This window comes from Sander lucioperca, chromosome 12 (assembly GCF_008315115.2).
Source record: "Sander lucioperca isolate FBNREF2018 chromosome 12, SLUC_FBN_1.2, whole genome shotgun sequence".
NCBI classification, from domain to species: domain Eukaryota; kingdom Metazoa; phylum Chordata; class Actinopteri; order Perciformes; family Percidae; genus Sander; species Sander lucioperca.
The window spans coordinates 27,342,843-27,367,501 of record NC_050184.1 but is presented as its reverse complement, the minus strand read 5'-3'; the positions used below and the strand labels follow the sequence as shown (position 1 = coordinate 27,367,501).

The following is a 24,659-nucleotide window of genomic DNA, read 5'->3' as shown; positions in this document are numbered from 1 at the left end:
TGAGAAAACATTGGAGAACCCTTTTGCAATTATGTAAGCACATAATGTAATCTGAAAACTGCTAAAAAAAACAATGCTACTGATCTCAGCTGGTATTCTGTTATAATGGAGTAGAATGGAAATTTCTAAATGACCCCAAACTTTTGACCGGTAGTGTATGTATATATGTATATATATATATATACACACATAAAGAGCAATAAAACTCACTTTGATCAGATAAAAAACAAAGCCTATCTTTTTCAGATCGACCATCAATCCTACCCTAACAGTTAATAGTAGTGAATCGAACATACTGTAACTGTGTAAAGATATTTGACGTTTGGTTAGACTATGCTTTACATAATGCTCAAGTTGTTTTTTTAAGAAACAATATTTTTAAATTGGTCCATACAATAACAGACCATCATTCCAACTCATAAGGAAACATTTGCATTTCATGAACATTACTGTACACTATGACCTGTCTTGAAAAGCCACTGTTTAGATTTTGTCACAAGTCTACTCCAAAGCTGTGGAAGGAAATAAAGGAAAGAGGAAATAAAGTCATGGGCTTATTTCTCAAGATCTGAAACTGTTAAATACCTCCCTGGAAACTAGGTTGTCAAATGATAAGTTTGAGTTTCTTTAAAAAGACAGAGGCAGAGAATGAATGAGCAGATAATGCATAGCAGTGCATTAAGTATTTTCTTTGTAAGTATAATAGTGCATTCAGTATAACATGGGCGTTTTTTTAATGGGACCACAAGTGCCTGCACACATCCACATATGCGCAGACACATTATTTTTCATGGACACAGGTGCAGACACAAAAATAAATTACACTGTAGATTTTGAAAAATGGCCTCTCGCTGCAACGAGCTTTAAGAGTCACCCAGTTCAGAGCAACCCAGATGTGACAAGAAAAGGACTTTCACTTCTGCCTTCTGATTAGTCAGCAGAGTCTCTGTGGTCCCTCCTCACATCCTTCCCTCTCCTTCCCCAATCCGAACATACTTTATAAAAAGAGCATCAGATAAAAAGCCTCCAATCCTCAGACCAAATCCCCCTTACGTTGGTTCTACTCTGAGGGGCGAAACTGGCTCACTGGGCTCCCTCCTTCTTTTCTCATTCCATCTTTCTCTTTCTGGTCCAGGCATTAATTTACCCAGGCCAGCGAGAGAAGGCCGTCTTCCAGTGACTGCATCAGCTAGGCCTGGTGTAATGGAGGGGAAAATGCCATTGTTCCATGTTCCTATTTCGCTCGGGGTATAAACTTCCCCAGATTCACTTCTGGAGCTCAGCTCCACTTCAGAGCCAAGCAAAACATGGGCATGTAAAAATAGATATGCCACCAAAAGTAAGTGAAGAAACATAAATGGCCATAAGCTATGCAACGGCCTAACATGTATACATTTATTCAAATGTGCCGACACAAAGGAACATGTCTCGTGTTTATTCCCCTGTCGAATGGGCATACTAATCATCCTCTCTGCTTATGTGGAAGCAGCCCACCCATTTGTGTTATGACATCTCATTTGACCCTTGCCCTTCCTTTATGTCTTTGCTAATTGCCTGTGTTTATTCTCAGACATCCTGAGAGGCAGACAGGGTTGGGTAGGGACGAGAGCGAGCCACAGGTACACAAGGTGGGAGAGAGAGAGAGAGAAAGAGGGAAAATGCGAAATAAAAGAGCTTTCCTTTTATTTCTGTGTTAAAGTGGGGAAGTATTACAACTCAACTGACAGATAGAGACGGAGTAACATGTGTTTCTGAGCTATTTCAGCAAACCACTCACAGTCTAGCTTGTATTTAAATATAGATGAATGCTTTTCCCCCTCAATAAAGCCCTATCAGAATGGCCAACAACAGATGGGAAACGTGGGTAGAGGAAAGAGAGTGTCTGGTTTTATCAGAATTGTGCAGTGCTCGACCACGTCTTCATTAAAGATGCTCTAAGTGATGTCACACGTTTTTTAGGCTACAAACTTTTTTGTCACATACAGCAAACAGCTGGATGGTAAACATTTCACTGTTGTTCTGTGGCATTGTGGAGCAGAGTGACGGCTCACCGCCCCCTAACTGCTGATTCATGGTGGCATGCTCAGAGACTACAAACCATTCAAAATGCTTGGAGAGAGACACATACATATCACTAACAGTGCATGGACCTGTGCAAATCAAATCTGTTTCAATGAACATCCCAGATGGTCTGGATTCTGACTAAATGTTTGGCTTACGAGTACTGTGTGACAGATGGGTGATATCCTTAAATTATCAGGGTCTATCCAGCAATATTTTCATGTGTATTTGTATTTTATTGTGGTGTTTGCATACTTACAGTGACAGGCAGCTCTCTCTCGCTGGAGCTCAGCAGTCCATTGATGGTGCAGTGGAACAGCTGGTCGTTGTGGAAGCTGATGTTACAGGGATAGGAGCCAATCATCACCGAGTATTCCTCCGGCACCAGGTCCAGATCGCTTGGCCCTTTCTGTGCCAGAAATGGATAAAAAAACAGCCGTTAGTCCATTGGTTGTAAGAGACCAGAGGGCCCTGGTTTGAACAGGCACAAATAACATTTATGAAGGCCACAGCAGATACGCATACGTGCACACACATGCATTCTCATATGCGCACACACACACACACACACACACACACACACACACACACACACACAGAAACCGAGCTGCGGCAGGCCTGTCATGCAGCGGTCACACAGAAGAAGCCAGCAAAAAAGTCATCCAGTTTGGGCTCAGGTTCAGTTTAAAGCAGCAAACATTCCCGCTGCCTCTCTCACATGGCCAGGGAAGTTTCTACAAACAAACCCGCTGATAGTCATCCCTGCCTCTGCCCAAAATAACATTCTCAGGACCTTTACAGGAGCCTGTTGGACTAAGCTGCACAGCTATTTTTTTATCAATCCAACTCTCTTCCCATGTCAATCCAAGCCCTACCCCTCACTGCTAATTTCTGGTTTAATTAAAGGGGCACTCCACCGATTTTACACTTGAAGTACAGTTTGCTAGTTGTGACTAGTAATCTCAACTTGGGTTTGGAGACTACTGATTTTTGGGGGGATGGTGATGGCGCAGTGGATATGACACATGCCTGAGGTGTGGGAGACCCGGGTTCGATTCCTACTGCAATACATCAACCAATGTGCCCCTGAGCAAGGCTCTTAACCCCTAGTTGCTCCAGAGGCGTGTGACCTCTGACATATATAGCAATTGTAAGTCGCTTTGGATAAAAGCATCAGCTAACTGACATGTAATGTAATGTAAAAAAAAAATGGAGTTTGAAAGATGTTTACCAAGCAAGGAGGGTTTAATGAAAGATGCTATTAAGTTGCATTATGAGAAATGTAGGATCCAATGTTTTTGAAACTTGTTGTTTGGACTTTTTTGTCTCTCTATGTCCCCACACTTTCAAGAAGTGCAATACTAAATCACTGAAATAGCCCTTAAAGGTCCAATATGTAATACCGACAGCTAGCATTTAAAATAGTTACTGCGGTCCAAATTCAAAATACTGGAGAGAGTCATCTCCCCCGGCCCCTCCTACTCAGACTCGAAGTTCACGGAGGTGGCCAGGTTGAGAGCGCTTACAACAATGTTGCTAGACGCTAGTCACATAACGAGACATTACCCCACAGCACAGTGGAGTAGCTAACGTTAGATGCTGGCTATATTGACAGTCATAAAAGCCTGTGCTCACGCGGAGCTCTGTACCCAACGGACAACCACCCTATCTCGGCTTAAAATTACGGCAACAGCCGCTAAAAAAACCACTACCTCGCAGTCTTCTCTACCCGACTGCCAGACACACTTTCTCGGCTTAAAATTACAGCATCAACCGCTAAAAACACCACTACCTCACTCTCCTCTCTACACGACTCAGACACACTTTCGTGGCTTAAAATTATGGCAACAGCCGCTAAAAACTTCACTACCTCGCCTTCCATTCTACCCGACTGCCAGCCACACTTTCTCGGCTTAAAATTATGGCAACAGACGCTAAAAATAATCTGACTGCTCTTGTTTCTTGCCCTGTCAGTCTTCTTTTTCGGGATGTTACAGCATTCCTAGAACTCTACAGTTAAATTTGTATGTACCGTGTTATTACTAATATAAGAATGATGCAAAAAAACTATAAAAAGAAAATAAGACCCAATTCGTATGAAACTGCAATTTCCCTTTGATATAAGAATGACAAGTAAGGAAGTATGTGTGTGTGTTTATCCCCAGTGTGCTTCCTTGCTTTGATTACACCCTTAGGACCCTGTCCTGTCCCTACTGCAGGATGCCACCCCCTGGGTCTCTGTCAACAAATGCTTCCTAACACAGACAAAACATGTACACACAAACACACGCATGCATACACAGTCATTATACACATATAAACAAAAAGTGCATCAAACTATCATACAAAATATGTTTGAGCATATTGTAAAACATACTTTGTACAACATATATACACAACATGTTCACACTTAAACTCATTGGACCAAAACAGGATGAAAGCAAACAAAATCCACCCACATTCCAGCTCAGGTCCTTAATATAGGATATGGCTGACTAACAAGCTCCCTATTAAACAACAACACTGTCTCCAGTCTCCTTCCCCCCTTCAGGTCCACCACAAGTGGAATCCACCTTCCTTAAGAAAACAGGAAACAACAGACGAGTTGCCCATGTAGACAGGCTGAGGCAGCGATTCCGCAGGGGCCTCATCCTGACACTCACAAACACATCAAGAGGAAGCTACATCGTGTTCAAACTTCCCTGTCTGTACTGTTAGCATTTGAATGTCGTACGGTGTCACAGCCCGCAGCCCTTTCGGGTGATGAATCCATGCAGACAGGTGCTTAGATCAGCTAGACCACAGGAACATGGGACCTCCCACTGAGCTGCCACTGCACCCTTTCCCCCTCTCAGACCCCCAACTGAAATCAACACGTCTCCCTGGGCCTTTGATGTGCTTTATGTGCCTCTGGTTTATGTGAATATGAATAAAGGAACGCTCAGCCTTGTCTGCTGTTCACAGTGGGCACAGTCTGTTTACAGCAGCGGAGCTTTTGGAGCCAAGAAACCTTTAGAGAATACCATCACTTGTTCTATGTAGAATTTAAATATGGGTTTTTGAAAGCCGAGAGTGTCAATAGCCTATAATAGTGTTTTCTGCTGATAGTATCTTTTTTTTTTTTTTTTTTTAGATTATTTTTTGGGGCTTTTTCCCTTTATTAGACAGTAACAGTAGATAGACAGGAAAGGTGGGAGAGAGATGGGGAATGACAAGCAGCAAAGGGCCGCAGGTCGGACTCGAACCTGGGCTGCTACAAAGGACTCAGCCTACATGGGGCGCACGCTCTTACTGGGTGAGCTAGAGGTCGCCCCACTGATAGTATCTTTAGTATCTAGTATCTGCCAAAATGTAAGTTTAATTTTTTAAATATTATATATATTTTTTTTATTTTTTATTCTGTTACTTAAAATTGTTCAACACTTTAACCTAAATTGTTAAGTAATTCAAAAGGATTACGATTCAACATGCAGATTAAATTCTTGTTTAATTTATGATACAACCCTAGTGCTATTGCAAACTATTGCTGCACAGTTATATTGAACCATTCAATATAAAGTGTATGTAATCAATAAAACAACATTCCATCCAACTAGAGGTGAACATTCGCTTGACTTCATCAGAAAACCAATGAAGCACTTATCTGAACTTCCTGTCTCAGCAGTGTCACTCACGTTGATGATGAGTGTCAGTGGCTCTCCTGGGTGGTGTTTTATCAGCTTCTCCTTGTTGGCAGTGAAAAACTGAGGGTCCTCCACATACTCCAACGGGAAGTGACCTTTCTGAGGTTCCTCCTCCTCTTCCTCGCTATCATAGGTGAAGGGGCTGTCACCCGTGTAGAGGATTCCGTTCAAGATAAACTGCGCTGAGGTCTGCAGGGACTGGCTGGACGCCGGGGATGGGCAGGTGATCGTGAAGGGGGAAACCACTGTGCAGCGCTTAAGTAGGACCAGAGAAGACAAGGTAGCTTAAAATGCATTCTTTTCCATTAACCTATCAGATGGTTAATGACATGATCTACCTGAAACATAATTCACTATATGACTAAAATGACTAAACTGTCAATATTAATCTTTCTTAAAGGAATAGTTTGACATTTTTGGGAAACCTGCGCATTAGCTTTCCTTGCAGAGTTGGTTGAAAGGTGTCTGTATGTCTGAGAGTTTTATCAAGTTAAAAGGAAACAATTCAGCTGATTACTCACTTTTTCTCCAATTTCCAGGACGTCCATGGTGGCACTTTGCACCAGATCAAAACCCTGGCCTGTCACTGTAATGGTCCTGCCACCACTGTGACACACACACACACACACACACACACACACACACACACACACACACAGAAAGAGCCACATCTCAGCCATGACAAAAATGTGTCAAATTCATACTGGTATGCAAATACTTTTGGGACACTCACACTGCACCAAACAGAGAAACAGAGGAGCAGATAATAATGCAACACAGTTCAAATGCAGTGCATAACTGCTGTCACACACATGCTGTGCTATTTACAACACAATAGGGAGAAACTGCCGCAAATCAGGATGACATTACAGTAATGACTTACTGTATGTCAGTGAATCTAGGAGACGAACCGCAGAGTCCTCCAGCTTGAGATGTTTAAGACATCTTGGTTTTACGTAATACTTCAGAAACAGTCTACCTACCTGAGGTAGCTCTTTTTGGGGTGGATGGAGCTGATGGTGGGGTTCTTCTCGTAAGTGTAGGTGGTGCTAAGCTCTGCACTTTGACAGGGACGGTTTTCAAACTCCACACACACTGACACTGAGTCAGTGTGTGCCTGTAAGGCTGGAGGCATGGTGCACTCAATGCTTTCATCTGTTTTCCTAAAAAAAACATGAGGTGAATATCGTGACCGCACATCTTGTGATGTCTACAAGTGCTCAAACCCCAAATCTGTTTCCGCTTAGACTTAGACTGCTTATTGCAGTTTGGAATATTTTCATAAATATACATTATACTGTACATTACTATAGCTACAAGCAGAGCACCTGACTTTAAACATAACACTTAAAGCAACACTATGTAACGTTTCCTGCTTCGGTCCCCCTACAGGTTGGAAGCGGAATTGTCCATTACATTACATTGTCCAGTTCAAAATCTGGCGACCCGATCTGGCAAACTTGCACAATGTAATGTAATGGACAATTCCGCTTCCAACCTGTAGGGGGACCGAAGCGGGAAAAGTTACATAGTGTTGCTTTACAGCTACAGTGCGTAGTTTCTGCCGCCCACATGAGGAATTTTAAGTAATGACAACAAAACTCTAGGTGCGTCCACATGATACAAGCCTTCTGTGACCGCGTACCCCCCCAAATTTACAGCACCATTAAATGACCCAATGCTGTGTGTACTCACTCTGTAATGGTGCACTCTAACGTGTTGTTGACCATGACTCTGACCTGAGAGCCAATGTCCAGGTGCTCCCCTCTGATGATGACTATAGTTCCTCCAGCACGAGAGCCCTTTGTCGGCTCTATGGAGAGCAGCCTTGGTTCCTGGATACAGACGAGAGAAATGACACATGACTGAACAACACAATATTTTTACGCATTTGACAGCTTCTGTCACAGGAAAAGACAGATTTCCTCAAACTGTGTTTTGTGCGCTGTGATGTTTTCCTTGACAAAAAATAAAATATTTTCTCATCCTTTGAGGTTCAAATATCTTGTCTTTAGAGATTGGCTGAGACAGCTGCTGACTATTACAGTAAATTAGGGAAGAAAACTGTGAAGACAGCCCACGCTGCAATATGTTAAAGTGCTGCTGTTGAAGCCAACAGGCCTTTGGGCTCAAGCTTGCAGGACAGCTATACAAAGAGGCAATCATGTTCATGCATACATGAGAAACTACATGCACATACAGTCATATATGTACATGCAAACACATATATACACATGCACATACACACACACACACACACACACACACACACACACACACACACAAAGGTTCCTGGGGCAAAGATGTATATCCCTGTCCAGCTCTGCATCAGCATTCCCTCTCTTTCCAAACTTTCTATCCCTGCATTGAACCTTGCCTCCGGGGCTACCTCTTATCCTCACTGACAGGATTCACTTCCTCAGTGTGCATGGATAGAGGAGACCTATTGTGTGTTTGAGTGCCAGAGTGGGCGTAAGGAGGCAGATGTTTCCGTCTAAAGGTTTGAGGAAGGAGATGCAGTAGAGGCGCATATCCTGTCTCCAAAACAGTTTTCCCTTTCTCTCACATCTTCCCCTCAACACACATCACTAAAAACCTTTCTCACAATGAGCATCTCAGAGATGAATAAGGAAACCCGAGATGAGTTCCCACAACAGCACGGCATAATGTTTGTTGTTCTGGGTTTTCTCCATCCTCATGTATCAAGACGGGCTTCAAGATCGGGGTAATTTCTCTGTGGGATGACTCAGAGGCAGAGATGCTCTTAGGAACTGCTGAAATGATAGACCGTTCCAGCACTGAATTAAAAAACTCTTTATCTATAAACAAAGAGAAACAAAGGGCTTACATGGGTATTTCCAATGGCTGAATACTCTAAATCCAATGGGAGACTGTGTGGGTCGAGGTCAATTAACACAATGCTGGCTAGCTTGCCTCTACCAGTGATGAATTCAGAGCAAAGGGACATTCCAACATTCGCCATATTTGTTTTTGCTGGCAGCAAGTGCAGAATGACAATGGTGCTTAGTTGCAGCCCAGATGAATGTTTGAAGATTCCCACACACTCGCATTCCTCAGAATCATAAAACGCATCTGTTAACACTCAACTGACACACTTGGGAAGGCTTTCCCAGTGGGGAACAAGGAACAAGAGAGCGTAGAAGAAGAAGAATGTGGAGGGAGAGACGGACAGAACAGACAGCAAAGAACAGCAGGAGGGAATATATATCTGGAGAATACTCACTAAGTATGAGAAGATCTCCTTTGACGTCCCCATCCCACTCTGATCCACATCCACTTGGACAATATCTGTCCTGTCATGTGCAGACCTCCCAGTGACACACACCAGCCTGGGAAATTTAAAAAGAGTGTGACCTCCTTGTTTGGTTGTCAAAACATTATAATCAGAGATCAGTTAATAAAAAAAACTGATGATAATGGATAAGAAACCTCAAAAGAGAATCATATAATTTTAATCTAATAAACTAATTTAAAAAAAAGACTAAAATTGCAAGTGAGGGGAACCAATATAAAGATAAAGAAAGAGATCTTGATCATGACAGCTAAACAAAGACACGTAATTATTCTCGGAGAATGGTGGTTATGAACTAATTCATCAGACCATATTGCATTTACATATGGAATCCAATAAAGCCTTGAGATGTCAGATATTAGGAGATGTAAGGGTTCAAAGCTCCTAAGACCAGAGGAGATTAAGGGGCTGCTGAGGCTTGTTCTCTCGCCTCCTGGCTGTGATTAAGCCTTGTGTCATCAGTACACGCTCTACAGGGATGTCTCATATTAATGACACAGTGGTGTACCGAGGCACAGGGATCTACTGTTCTGGGTCCTCACTGGGATAAATGTTCTGAGGGGGGGAAACCCAACCTTTATCACCTCACATGTTCCCCCTCCAGCTTAACACCCTGTCGGTTTATTTAGTCAGGTGCCTGGTGCTACAGTGGTTATAAATTCTCAGCGAGTATTCGGATGATTGACGGAGGAATTGTGGGGAATTTACATAAGCCGAAGAGCTGTGTTTTGTGTAGGAGGAACTGGCAGGACATACGGTGAGGTGAGGCTGGGCCGGACAGATTGGGGCTCGGCTGGGGTCAGGCCGTCGGGTCTGAGACCAGGGTTGACTCAAACAACAACTGTTCTGTTTAAACTGAACCCAAACCACTGCAGCATTTAATGAGCCCAATTAAAACATGGATTTTCTTTATAAGCCTGAATAGATGTTAAAAATACTTTTAAATAACCTGCAGTCCCAGCCATCTGTTAGTCTACATTTAATTACAGGAGCATCAGGTAAAGAATGTCATTACACTCAAATTATACTCCTGTCAGTTATGTGCCATGAGGGCAGAAGCGCACCTGTTTGAAGAAAATGCGTCATTATACATGCTCTGATTTAGGGAAGAAAGAAAAATAAAATGAAACATGACTATTCACAGATTCAAGCCTGAGGGAAATAAGAGCAACTGGAGCCTGAATCAGTCCGAACCTGTAGGATTGCTCCAGGCCTAACTGGATTCAGGCTGAGAATCAAAATCTAGTCAAATAAATACAGTGTATCTTGTAGAGTACAGACAAAGGCTTATCAGTAGACAGAAGGTGTGATGAATTAAGCCTGTAGCATTTGAACAGTACACAGACACTGGGTGTGTCATGGTTTCTTCAGGGTTAAGTTAAATTTAAGACTTTTAAAGACATTTTTAATACCACATAGAATGCAGTTAGTTTGTAATACCTCATCGGCGGAAGCATGAAAGCATAATGGAAACCCCGTAGGGACGATATGGCCTTGTTATTTATCATTATCATCATTCATATCACTATTTTAGTACTTCTGTGCAGATAGGACAGTTATTTTCATTATCGATTCTCCTGACAATTCTTTTCTCGATTAATTTGATCTGAAAAACAGTTTAAAAAAAATTTCCATTACAGTTTTCCGAAATCCAAGGATGTCTTCAGATTGTTTTCTCGATTGTCGTGTTGAAGCTGGAGCCAGAAAATAGTTGGCAGTTTTGCTTAAAAAAGTATAAATTATCAAAATAGATGCTGATTCATTTTTTTATTGTTGCAGCTCTACCCGCACTATACAACAATCATTTCTAATGACATAATTACTGAAATTACTGTGACCTAGACCTGGAAAAGTGGCAGAAAATGGATAGATGGATTAACCAATAAAAAATTATTAATTAATTTCAGTTCATTTAAGTTTCTGCTAAATCCGACAATTGCCCGTTGTGACATGATTAACTTCCTATAACTACAACTGAAAGTAGCAGTAGCGACAGTGCTTGCTACAGGTCTGATAGTGGTGACTGAAACTCCACAAAAAAAAAGGATGGTACATCCTCCTGCGTGCACAATCTACTGCCACAACAAGTCCACTTTTAGTTTATAGGTGTGTGACGTCTCCCAACAGCCCGCTATTAGATACTAAGACATACAAAAAAGACTTGTAAATTAAATGAAAGGCTTTTTAATTACTTTTTAAGGCAGTTTTTGAGAAAACTGAAGATGTGTGCAGACTTGCAGATGCCCTGGTGTGTGTATACGTGTGTGTGATGTTGATGCAGTGTGATCCCATTTAAAGGACATGCAGACTCCCTGAGCAGACAGAGGCTGGAATGACCCCTGCTCCACATTCCAGCACCGCCCCACTATGGAGATATTTATGGGTTTCAGACAAGGATATTTTGTCTAGTTTTGAAGATGTCTCTGATCATTTCCCCTGAATGGATGAAAAGGATCAATATCAATCATGTCTGGGAGTGTTTGGATGAGTGTTGTCTGCGGTGAAGCTAAATAGACAGGGTGAAGGCCACTCAAGGCTCATATGAAAATGATAGGGAGGGCAGCAAGAAGGACCTGAGCCAAAAATCTAGAGAAGTACTCCAGTAAATGAGGTGTGCCTAGACTGACTGTGCCATTAATTAAAATGTTGACACTGAGTGAGTGGAGCACAGTCTCTCCAGTGTTGCACATTCTTCTTGTGGCACACAGCTGTGAACTTTCACCTCTCAGCACACGAGCAGACACCTGTCTCAACAGCCATGCTAAATGAGGTCACACTGGTGTGTGTGTGTGTGTGTGTGTGTGTGTGTGTGTGTCCTGGTGTGTGTGTGTGTGTGTGTGTGTGTGTGTATGTGTGTGTGTGTGTTTGTGTGGCATTTCTGCAAGAAACAGTTTGAATTTTAGATCTTCTGAATGAGAATATTTTTGTGAAACAGGGTTATTTTGTTTAGTCCTCACATCTTCAAGAGTCTTTTTTTTCTAAATAAGGTTTAAAATAAGGGTGACTGTAAGCTGAGCTTTAAGGGATGATCATATCTAATCATATCAGCATGAGGTTTCAACAAGGATAGGAATGTAAAGGTGTACGAATGTTCGTGAAAGTCAAATGTCCTGACATTGTCAGAATGCTCTGACGTGTTATGATTTGTCAGTGCCACTTCCCGCAATGAGGATATGCTCTGCTGTCATAACAACCAGCCTCGGGAGCCAATGAGGAATGACGACACCAGATGAGAACACCCCTGGAGTGAAATGTGATTCGCTGTTTTCGACATACTTCGTGAAATGTGTCAGGCAGCTGGAGTGACAGGTAAGACCCGCAGGTCACCCTCTAACTAGTCTTAATACAATGATCGGCTTCAGTGGAGCAAGACCAGATAAACAATTCCATTCAAGGAACATTACAGATACTGAATGGAAGTTTGGATGTAACTATTGAGTTACTGACTTTCATTGAGGTCTGTTATGCCAGTGTTAAAGTGGGGTCCTGCTGTCTCCATGGTGACAGTGTGATGGTCCCTGAGCTACGGAGGGATGGCTATGGAGTCAATTAAAATGAGAAGTGTGCTGCATAATAATATTTGTGAAAATAAGCCTCATGAATACATGAAAACTAAACCATGCGGGATGGTTGACATTCTATTTTCAAGACTGCTGGAAGTGCAGGAGGATAATTATCTATGATGGTGATTTGTGAGAGGACGTTTACTAACTCATTCAAAACTTTAAAACCAGGCATAGTTGGAGATTTTGGTGTGTTATGATAGTAGTAGCTAATGTTAGCCTCAAGCAGAGCTTAGGAGCAGGCTACAGAGGTCTGGTAAGATGACTTCTTTCTAACTTCTCACCTGCAGTTTTTATATTTTTAAACACATTGTCTCTCTTTGGAGCCACAAAAGACTTACACTACTGACATACAACTATTTTTCATATATGCTGTAGTACTCCCCAAAACCTGTAAATGGAATTTGATGAGTAAAATAGGTGGTGTTTCCCTTTAAATATACTGTAAAACCTGTATTACAGGTATTCAATATTTTGGAGTGGTTCCCAAACTTTGTTCAACTCATGGCAATACTTAATTCTTTTCATGCTTTTTCCTGCAAATAAGGTCTGCCAGTGTGGGACAGCTAGCTTCCTCTATCTATTAAATGTAATAAGTCAGGTATCTCTCACTGTACTGTCTGAAAGGATTCAGGTCTGGTTTCACTCTGCATTCAGGGCTGAGATGAAGGCTACACTACATGACAGGATTTCTTTAAGGTTTATTAACTTTGACAAATCATTTCCATCTCTGGATCTCTATTTCTGCCTGCCATCCACCTGACCACTCACCTGGCTGAGAGCATGTCAGGTTACCATGACAACAGGTAATTGTAAGCTGTCATCTCAGCAGTCCTAATTGCAGCACAACTGCTTATTTTAGCAGCATTTTAAATATAAATGATGTTCTGTATAGGACGTGCTCTTGTCACACGCAGCTTGTCATTCTGACAATGTAGATGATGTAAAACGCAATCAAATAAGTACAAGGGGAAAAAAGTGTTTGCACACTGCTATGCTTTAGCAAACATTTCAGGAACAGTTGACATAAGCCTATATATGCAAATTTGTGAATGATAATTGAGCCATGTGTTATAGTACTTACTCTACAGAGACGGTGTAGAGCTCAGGCCGGAGAGTGCATAGCACATCTCCAATAGAGACCTTTACTGCTCCAACCCTCCGTCCCAGGTTCCTGCCCTGTACTGTCAGCAGGGTGCCTCCTTCCAATGGACCCCTCAGGGGGGAGATCTGACAAAGACAAAATGAAGTAATGAACATGGGGAAAGAAAAGCCTGTGAAAAGCCTGTAATATGCACAATACATTAGAGCGTGTAAGTAGATTACTTCCCTAAAAATGTTCCACTGATGACCGGTGATAATGAATATGACAGAGAATTAAAAGAATGGAGATGCTGTCTCTGATGCTGACATGGAGGGTGCCACACAGAGAGATAAGGACAAGTGGCCTATGTAAGTATTCTTCTGCTGAAGACTGTGATCTAATATAATTGACACACAGTTTAGGTGTATACACACACACAAAGCAGACTCTTAACTGTGCCAGTCTGAGACTCTTCAGCTTCTAATCCTCTACAGCACATGCAAATAAAGAGCAGCCTAAGAGCCCCCTTCACATCCCACAAGAGACAGACAGAGTGAGAGAGAAAGGGCTGAAGAGGCGAGGTGGAGAGCACAGCAGAAAGGTGGATGAGTGGGAAGGCAATTTAGGGAACTGAGTGTCGAGAGGAGAGTGAATACTGATGGTGGTGGTGAGAGAGCAAAGCCTCAACAGGGAAATGAATGCAGAGCTATTCCCTTTCATCTGTTATCCTGTGTCTGCTCTGTCAAATTCCTTAGTCCCATTTATGCCGTTGTTCAGAGGCATTCTCACACGCATTATTTCAGCCCTTGCCTTTGGTCTCTTAACTATATTATATATACTACATTCAAGAGCCATGGAAAGAAAAGAGAGAACAGTCCCCTCTCCAATCACCACGGAAACACAGCTTCAGAGATAGCATCTCCGACGCCCAGACAGAAGCAATCTACCCTCATTTTGCCACTGTAGCACAGCTAGCCCAGCTGCGTACATGCTTTTCTGAATGACCCCCTGGCTGAGCTGAGGTCAGTGTGACCCCTCTGTGTTATTAGCCCGGCTCCGGCTCTATCACAAACTGAGCTTGAGAATGAAAACAGCCCTTCTGTTTGGTCTAGGTGAGGGACAAGGTTTGGCTCTGCATACAGATAATTTGAAGCCCGCAAGAGTGACAGCACAGATAAATAAACCATATTTCCCAGCTAAAATGGGAAGGCAGTTAAGTAAAGAAAGAGTGTATTACTTTTAATATTGTGTGAAAACAAACCAACCCATTACTTCTACGCCACAGGAAATAATGCAAATGTTTTTGTGCTTTTAAATATCAAGTGTTACCACCCTGTGCCTATATATATATATATATATATATATATATATATATATATATATATATATATATACATATATATATATATATGAATATATATACATATATATATATATATATATATATATATATATATATATATATATATATTCTTCCTTTGATAAATGCCCAACGACTTGCATGCATGAGCACGTATGTACACATACTGTAGCATGGCAGACGAATGAAAAGCACCCACCCTCTCTACAGAGTTCTGCAGTAAGCAGAATTATTTATCATCACTATGCGTCTCTCAGCACCTAGTGTGTCTCTGTGGTGCCATTGAGCATAGACATAAACATCAGCTGGCATGCTGTTCATTTACACCTCTTACAAGTGTGTGAGTCTTGATTTACAGCGCAAACTCTGCCAGGCCTCCAGGGAGATCACAGGGTGTGAATGGGTCTCTGCGAAAAGTAAACTCCACAAGGAATGTCGGAGCTAGGAAACGCATTTGAGGACTAAATTATTCCACATCCTTGTATTCAAATCAAACAATATTTTAAAAGTATTGTACATGCAGATATGCAACATGTGCGAGATAAAGTATCTAACTGATAAAATCCATATGTTTTATTTTTATTTTCTTGTTCCGAATAGATCTCTGTGAGGCCAGAGCTTTCATCTTTCTCTCCTCACTCCAGTTCCTCTGCATCACACTAATCAAGGAGGACGTGAGGACAAAAACAGGAAAAGGCTTCTCACTATACTGTACCCCTCTCCATCCTCTCTCCCAAACCATTTATGCCTCACCCAGATCCCTCTGTTCTCTCTTTCTTTTCATGTTGTGGATAAACTATGTTTGGCAGTTCCTGTTTTGCACGCCGAAGTACCTCTAATCAATGTTTTTTTTAAACAGTGAACTAGCCCACACAACATGAGAATAAAGGGCCTGCAGAGGTGATAAATGTCTCCATTGTCTTACGTCACTGCATTGAATAGAGAGCATTTTTCACAATTAGGTGGTACGTAGCAAAGTTTAAAGAATAATGAAGTCCTCCTCCATAATATTGATATTTTGGTGCTTGTGATAGAGATTACATGTGACAAAGCAGAGCAAGAAAAACACATTTGATTATCTTAGCTGTACACACAGTCAATAGGTCTATATAACAACAAGCTGCTGCGGTATTTGTGTGTGTGTGTGTGCGAGTGTGTGTGTGTGTGTGTGTGTGTGTGTGTGTGTGTGTGTGTGAATGTTTAGGGAGAGTTGATCTTTTCCTCTGTAAGCCAAAGTACTCAGGCTCAAACCCCTGTGGATTCTCTGGGAAAACATGGCTGCCAAAGCATTGCATCATACACCCCACAGAACCACAGCCCCCAGTATTCTCTCTCCAACCAGCTCTCTCCTTAGACAGCCAGTGGGAGTGTGTGTGTGTGTGTGTGTGTGTGTGTGTGTGTGTGTATGTGTGTGTGTGTGTGTGAGAGAGAGAGAGAGAGAGAGTATTGCAACAATGGTCTACCCACGCATACGGCATCTCAGCCCAGCTAACTTCAGTCACATAAGAAGTCCACATAAGTTAGACTCTCACAGAGCATCCTGTTAGTCACAGTATGCTGACAGCTACAAAGAATGAGGGATAATCGTGAATGCTTCAATATGGCCTATTTGTGTGAAATATTTTATGTGTGTGTGTGTGAGTGAAAAAGAGAGTGTGTATGTCCGTCTGCTTTGTTTTGCTTGCTTATTCTCCTGGGCTGACCAGGTTTTATCTACAGGAAGTTCAAGCTGACTGGGTATCATGTGAGCCATGCTTCCCATGACTGCCTACGGTTATTGTGCTGATATAAGGTTTGTTAGTGGCAGAAAAGGCTTGAAAGATGGCTCTAAACACACTCCCATCACGACTGGACAAACAATGCATGCAAATGAGCTCCATAAACAGTTTAATGAAAGGCCCTGCCGTTAATCGTGATGATCATTTTGACGTGACCGCACTCAGATCCTGTGTGGTTTTGCTTTTATTGTAGTTACAAATCCAAAACCCTTTCTGGTTCTTATTTGCTTTCTTTTAGTTTCTGTGGCTTTCTACATAAAGAGCTCTACACATATAACCCATCCACACAGTTTACACTCATATTGTAGTTCCACAGGGCAAAAGGTGTTCCCATGCCCTTCTGAGCGACTGCAGATTGACTCCACTGTGTCCCCTGAGGGCTGTGGCTAAGCGAGTGTTAGTGTTATTACTGAGTGAACTGCTTTAATGAGACTCTATTCAAATACTCCCTCAGCAGCTGACGCTGGACAGACAGGGCATGGGGCACTGCACCATGTGAGTGACCCCATGATTTACCATTTTATGGCTTGAAAATAGAGCCTGGAGGCAACAGAAAGGAGGTGGTGGGAGTATTAATGCAACCATTTCTAGCCTGCATTCATGTTTAACGTGTAATCTTACCTTGTGAATCTCAGGAGCCGGACATTGATCGCTGATTGACTGGCAGTCATCCCTCGGCCTGCAGCTGTTTTCACACCAGCCACAGAGGTGGCCCTGATCCTCCCGGCCCCAGCACTGGGAGCAGTCTGAACTACCCACTCCACAGTTGTACACCTCCACTAGAGGGAGGAGGAGAGATCGGGGCGAGACAGAGAGGCAATTACAGCATTACCGATCTGCGTTTGCCTTGTCTGGTAAACTTAAGGTACTGTAGAATTTTTAAATTCTTTAATAGCTGATATGAATCATATGGGCTATAAAAATAAACCAGGAAAAAATGAGAGCTAGAGGAGTGGAGGAGAACAAAGCCAGTGAGAAACAGATGATTATGTTCATGTTCCAATGTGCCTCCCAGTGAGAAATCCCATTTGTATCACTGCATGTGCATCTGTGCATGCATTTGTGTGCATATTGCAGTGTGTGTGTGTGTGTGTGTGTGTGTGTGTGTGTGTGTGTGTGTGTGTGTGCCTGCATGTGTGTGATAAAATGTGTATTTTTATAAATGTGATGATTCTGCATGTTATGAAGCCGACGTCATGTCCTTAACAGTGCAGAGTGTCTGGCAGAGGGCTGTTGTTCACATGCTAGACACATGGACTGTGAACAGCACATCTGGGACTGGGATAGACAAGGATTGGCATGTAGCTGCATTACAAACAACATGCCAAGTTCAACAACATGCGGGCCACTTTTCATCATCACACTATTGTCATGGAGCTTAAATTGTATTTGCAACAATAGATACGGACATGGCTTGTAAGGGGCATTGATAACACCTTAAATTGCAGCGCCTGTGTTCTATAGTCATTATGTGTAATTAGATGGTAGCGGAATATGATATTATGGTAAATTACTAGTTGGCAAATTATGTGTTGTGTTGTGAAAGGCAGTCTAAAACTGTTTGTCCCTGTAAGCGATTCTTAATTTTCTTCCAGGTGTAATCAATTCCACCAGTCTCATCAGAAAAAACATTTGTTCACAGGTGAGCAACAGTGGCAGCTATGTCAGATTTTTTTCTTGTTTTTGGTAGTTTCTAATTATGCTGAAAATACAGGAGAGCTGAGAAAACAGCTGAAGCGTAGCAAAGCTTTTTAAGTATACATAACAATGTCTTACCTCTCATGGGCTGAGGGCTGTCGACAAATACATCCTCCCCCTGCGGACTAAAGTATCCTCTCCTCTTCAGGTTGAGGTGGTAAACCTGGCTCCTCTGATTAGTAGACAACTACATGGACAAAAAAAGGTAGGGGCCAACAATAAAACAGATTGTGGATTTCCTCAGTGTGAATGTTTGTCAGTTTGCCTCTACATGCATTTACTCCCTCTTGCTGTTGCTCTAGATAATAATGGGTTCTTAGTCAACTTATAAACAAGGGTTTTAAATAACTGCAATAAAAACAAGTTACAAACGAGGCTTAAATCGTCCAATAATGAATACATGAACCAGTAAATGCATAGTAACTGAGCAACAGCTTAACTGATCTTTAGTCAGACTTGGAAAATTAGATATGTCATGGTCTGTACTTACTGTTACTCCGCTGCACCTAACAGCCGAGCTGTTCAGCCATGTGGCCTCATATCGCTGCTCTGTCCCAAAGTCACAGTCCAGCTCCTCCCTCTGTTATGCAAAGCACTTATTTTAAACAACATATTTCAACAATAACAAGTGAGCAATCTGTGATATCATGCTGTTCTCAGAATGGCGTAACCATTGCTTTGGTACCCAACTCAAGATTCTGCAAAGAAATGCTCTCTCAAACATGTCTGGTAACAATTGACAACTCAGAATGAGTACCAGGAAACCGAAATAACCCACAATAATTGTCCCTGCCAGGAAAAGATGCAATCCATTGAACATTCATATTCATAAACATCTGGACTCCCACACCTCTGCAAGTCATCTGGGAGCCAGAGTAATGAATATGAATTCATTCTTGATAAAATCAGAGCCCTGAGTTTAACTGAGCCAAGATATGTGACGGTAAGACCATAAAGAAGCTAACCTAGGTAAGAACAGTAAAAGATAATTACTTAACCCTTGTGTTGTCTTCGGGTCAAATTTGACCCGTTTTCAAAGGTTTTTATATCAGAAATATGGGTTCCTTTTTTTTTTGGGCATTTCTGCCTTTACTCGATAGGAAAGCTGAGAGAGAGGGGGGAAGACATGCAGGAAAACCATCACAGGTCGGACTCAAACCCTGGACCTTCTGCGTCGAGGAACAAACCTCTGCACGTGCACCCGCTCTACCAACTGAGCTAAACGGCCACAGAAATATAGGTATCTTACAACCAAATTGCCCCAAAATAACTTGGATGCATGCATGTACGTTGTATGGAACCCATACAACATATACATACATGCATTCATATTCTTCTATTCAGATTAATGATTACTTCCATTGAATTTTGGTTGTTTTATTTAATTTCATGGCATTTGAAAAAATGGTTTCAAAACAGCATCCTGACCTAACTTTGACATAAACCAGTCTGTGATTCAAACATGCCTTCTTAGTGTTTTAAAAATAGCTATTTTGAGGCTAGCATAAAAGTGACCCTATTACTCCCATTCAAAAGGCCATTTGACCGAAAAACGAAAAATACGGTGCATCTTAAAAGTGACGCTTCCGTCCTAAATATGCTTTTAAACGAAAGTTTGACTCGGGTACATTCACAAAAAGACCCTAGGTTGCATTTTGGCGAGAGTTACGATTTAATGGACGACGGTGAAGACAACACAAGGGTTAAACTGGAAGAAATCGTTTGTCTGTGAATCCAGCCAGCTTAAATTGGTCTACTTTTTTATCGCCCTCTCTAGGACTTTGCTATTTCTTTGTGCTTTTTGACACCAGTGAAGCTGGATTTTTTTGGCTTCTGGCAGGTTCTTTTTTCCCCAGAAAAACTTTAACATACCACACATTGAAATGTTCCCTGCACTTATGTTCAGTCTGAGAACTAATAGATACTGGAGGACAAACTTAGAAGCACTTGCTTGTTGCTTCATGTTAGGACTGTAACTGACAGTTAAGTATATTTGTTTTAGGTTTGTCCAAAAGAAAGTGTGGGAACCAAACTAAAATTCACCACAAATTCTGTCTAAGCGATTGATGCTTCAAGTGACACCACATTTCCTGCTGTGTTGACTTGCTGACAAGATAAAGACATTATTCAAACAAGTCAATTTGTATAAACTATCCTAATAAAGAGTTGTATGAACAGCCAGTCACATCCAGGCTGCCCTGAGGAAGAGTGAGTGAGTGAGTGTGTGTGTGTGTGTGTGTGTGTGTGTGTGTGTGTGTGTGTGTGTGTGTGTGTGTGTGTGTGTGTGTATCTGTATGTGACTCAATGTCTGTGACCATAGCAACACACCAGGAGAGAACTCGAAAGGCCAGCCAGGGTTAGGTGTGTGACTGACCACGCCTGACAACTAGTCAGCTCTGGAATTTTTAGAAGATCCCAGTTGTGTCTTATCAGTGATGCAGGATCAGCGTCTGACTCACTCAGTGTGGATTAAGGATGAGAATAGGAGTTTAAAAAAAAAAAGATCTGGAAAGACTTGCTGAATATAAAATGAACACGAGTGAAATAAAGCTCCTGCCGCATGCGCTGCATCACAACGACTGCACATTGTACACTGTGCTGACGAAGACACAACTCAGCTAGACACAGTTAGATACCAGAGGCATGGTGGGCTCAGACAGCTGAGCCGTGAGCAACATAAGCATAAAGATACTCGCTCATTCTTCATTTTCATCTCCGTCTCACGACATAGAGAACGCCCAAACTCAGGTTTTGCTCATTCATTGACCCAAATCACAGCACACAAATATCCATCTGTGTTTATTAACTCAGCTTGAAGCAAACACACCATATGCTTCTGTTTTAGTCCAATCATTTTCACAACATGCATATTGGACAAAGTCCAAGTCTAGCTCCATAGCTGGAGGTTGTCTGGCGTACCTCCTGGATGTTGCTGAGGGATAAGGTAAAGTCCTGGGCCATTTCTGATGGTGATGGAGGAACCTCTGAGGCAACCAGGCTGGGACAGGAAGCTGCATTCTGTTAAGAGATGTGGTGGAGGGGCAGGAAGTGACATATAGGAGTTAAAAAAAACAATGGCTCCCATGCACACATCCGCAACCCAAAATACCTGTCCTGTTTATCTGGAGGAGGAGGAAATGAGAGGGTAAAGTCTCGTTCTGAGGGAAACAACAATAGCTTCAAATAGAGAGATGATGAGGGATTAGAAAAACAGACCCACCGGACACTGTGATGGGCTCATCAGAACAGGAAAAACCACCTCCTAATCTCTTTATGACCTACATTACAAATACCTAATCAAGTTTCATGTTTAAAAAGAACCTACAATTTAAACAACTGAAAGTGACTTAGAAAGCACAAGCCTATTGTACTTCAATATGTTTGTTTTTGTGTATCTTGGGATCAGAAACAGCCTGCCTGACTAGGATTTATCGCATTTGCTTAGAAAAATGCAATGGTGTCTTTATTACTTCACTTGTTTAACAAAAGCTTTTTCCCTTTTCAGTGGGTCTTGTGATATAAAGCGGAACGTTAAACACTCATAGCAATAAAACACTAGAACAAGACCACTTGACCAGCAGCTGACCAGAGGACTGTGAGTCACATCCTCTCCCCTCTAACTGGGGCGAGTACCGTGAGTGGACACAGTCGGACCCCTGCACCCTCAGGGCCAAAGTCTGCTGGGAGGATGCCTCCTCACACAGGTCATGGAATTTGGCTGGGCAATAAAACTCCAGAGGGGACAGGAATAATACGATGACTGACTTAATCTTGATGTTGTCAGGAACACAAACTAAGGACAGTGGTATCTTGGGAACTGTAATTTGTTTCAATGAGGCTGCTGTAGATCATTTTCCCAGTTTCACAGCCTTTTTGTGCCAAACCTCTTACACTATTTGATTTGTTTGCTTTAATTCATGTATTTGTTTGTGTAACAGGGACAGTGTTAACTCTCTATGCATTCAACAATAGACATGTAGTAGTAAACATTCAGTAGACAAATAGCAGAGAATACCATCGCTTACATTACAAGACAGGACCTATTCATTGTACAACAACATCACAAGCAACAACATCACAATTTCAAAACATTAAGACACATTAACGCATTTGTGGGTGCATGATTGATTTGGTTTTAGCCATGATTTCTTCTTGAATTTAAAATCAGTAAAGCTGCAGCACTCTTATAGAACTTGTACAGAGCTCCAAAAGTTTGTTGCTCTAATAGTGAAGACTGATGTGCCAAACTCTGTGGATCCTTGTGTATCACACAGTCACCTCTGTTTGTCATCCTAGTTGTCTTCCCATTATCAGAGCGGCAGTGATATGAACTCTTTTAGTGGGGTCATTGATCAGCAGATCATTGATCACTTTGTACACTAAACTAGCATCGGCAAGAGACACAAAGCTGTCAAAGGTCAGGAGATTATACTTCTGAATGATGTTACAATGATGGTAACTTCACAGCTTTTTGTCCAGTACCTTAAAAGTTTTTTTGTAAAGTGTTTGCAGTGGAGCAGTATGAGATGTGTGAAGAAAAAAAGAGTAGATTACACCCTCATGGGGCTCTACATTGCCAAACATACATCTACATAATCCATTTGTACAGTCACCTACTTAAAATGAAGGGATATATAAATCCATAGCTGTAAATGTAGGTGTAGATTTATCTTCTTCTATCTATCTTTGCTGGCAACAAGCAGTCTTGACATTTAGTAATATTTCCCTATAAAAATAGGGACACAGTGAATCTACTCTTCCACATGCTGAGATATCAAACTAAACTGCCAAAAAGAGAAACTTTAGAGGAGCTTTAAAATGGTACATTTTCAACCAGAACCTCCTGAGATTTTATAGCAGGTTTCAACATTTCTACATACTGTGGTTGAGACACTTGTAACCTCATACTGAATTACTACATGATTGCTCTTGCCTAACCTGTCTGGACTCAGATCATTACAGCACACAGGGAGTTGTTGGACAGCGTCTGGATAATATCTGAGTCTCTGACTAGTGGGATCTTAATATTATGAAATCCTCCAGGCGTCTATTTGGTTGATGTATTAATGAAAAAAGAGAATTACTCACCTCTAGGAGGTTGTGCTTTGTCTCATCTTTACTAGAGACACATTGGTAGTTCTTAGGGTCCCAGTAGCACTTCCATCTGGTGCTCAGGCAGCTCACACATCTGGCATAGATGGACACACATACATGTAAAGAGTTGAGAATCAAAGATCAAATTGAACTAAATCTGGCCTGTTTTCTCCTCTGTATATCTCCCTCTTGATCTGTTCACATGCAATAGTTGGCCTGTTATGAGTGTACCACAAACTGAAAGGCCGAACTGATTACAGGCATCAAAGTTTAGCTTTAATAAAAGGGAAGTAATGATTAGTCACAGTAGCAGACACATTCTTTTCACAGTTTCAACACAGCCAGCCAGGAGGTCAAACTGGGCCAAATCTGCTGAGATGAAACAAAGCACTTCTCTATAAACACTCACAGTGTGTGTGTGTGTGTGTGTGTGTGTGTGTGTGTGTGTGTGAGACAAAAAAAAACCATAACTTTTGAAAGAAGAAATAACTGTTTCTTACAAATGAAAATTGGTTCATATGCAATAATACACACTCTTGCTGCTAAAGCCTCACTTGGCATTTTCTGAGCTTTTGAGATATTAATCTCTGATATTTCTGCCACCACCTCAATATAATATGAAAATTAACTTTTTTGTAATATGGGTTATGGATTTTACTGTGTTCGTACAAACGTGTGAGTAAACTACCTTAACTGGAACACGAACACCTCCACTGTACAGTATATGTGTGTGAGTCGAGTGTGTGTCACTGTATTGCCTCCAGGAAGAGACAGATGTCCCACACTAGGAATGATAGCGCCTCCAGTGATAAAAGCACTCTGAGGGGGTCTTTAGACAGGGGGGAGTTGATTGGGATGGGTGTAAGGGGATGCAGAAACATAATCGAAATGTGTGTGTGTGTGTGTGTGTGTGTGTGTGTGTGTTCTGATTAGAAGCAGACGGCCCCCTCAAGGCTCTTATCAGCTGCAGCTTTTCTGTTTTCCCTGACTCCCTTTCTGTCCTACCAAAACACCTACACACACAC

At 41.8% G+C, this 24,659-nt stretch overlaps 1 protein-coding gene across 1 annotated transcript in view; it reads right to left on the bottom strand.

The window, feature by feature from the left end:
* The window catches only part of plxnd1 (plexin D1), a 64,637-nt gene that overhangs the window by 18,114 nt on the left and 21,864 nt on the right, over positions 1 to 24,659 (bottom strand). Inside the window, exons 8-19 of the mRNA XM_031316386.2 lie at positions 23,629 to 23,728; positions 21,460 to 21,558; positions 19,031 to 19,120; positions 18,619 to 18,727; positions 17,464 to 17,621; positions 13,705 to 13,850; positions 8,989 to 9,094; positions 7,440 to 7,579; positions 6,728 to 6,907; positions 6,266 to 6,350; positions 5,736 to 5,999; positions 2,321 to 2,470 (exon numbers count right to left, since the gene is read on the bottom strand). Coding sequence (XP_031172246.1) covers positions 2,321 to 2,470; positions 5,736 to 5,999; positions 6,266 to 6,350; positions 6,728 to 6,907; positions 7,440 to 7,579; positions 8,989 to 9,094; positions 13,705 to 13,850; positions 17,464 to 17,621; positions 18,619 to 18,727; positions 19,031 to 19,120; positions 21,460 to 21,558; positions 23,629 to 23,728 — 1,627 coding nt within the window. The remainder of the gene's footprint in view (positions 1 to 2,320; positions 2,471 to 5,735; positions 6,000 to 6,265; positions 6,351 to 6,727; positions 6,908 to 7,439; positions 7,580 to 8,988; positions 9,095 to 13,704; positions 13,851 to 17,463; positions 17,622 to 18,618; positions 18,728 to 19,030; positions 19,121 to 21,459; positions 21,559 to 23,628; positions 23,729 to 24,659) is intronic.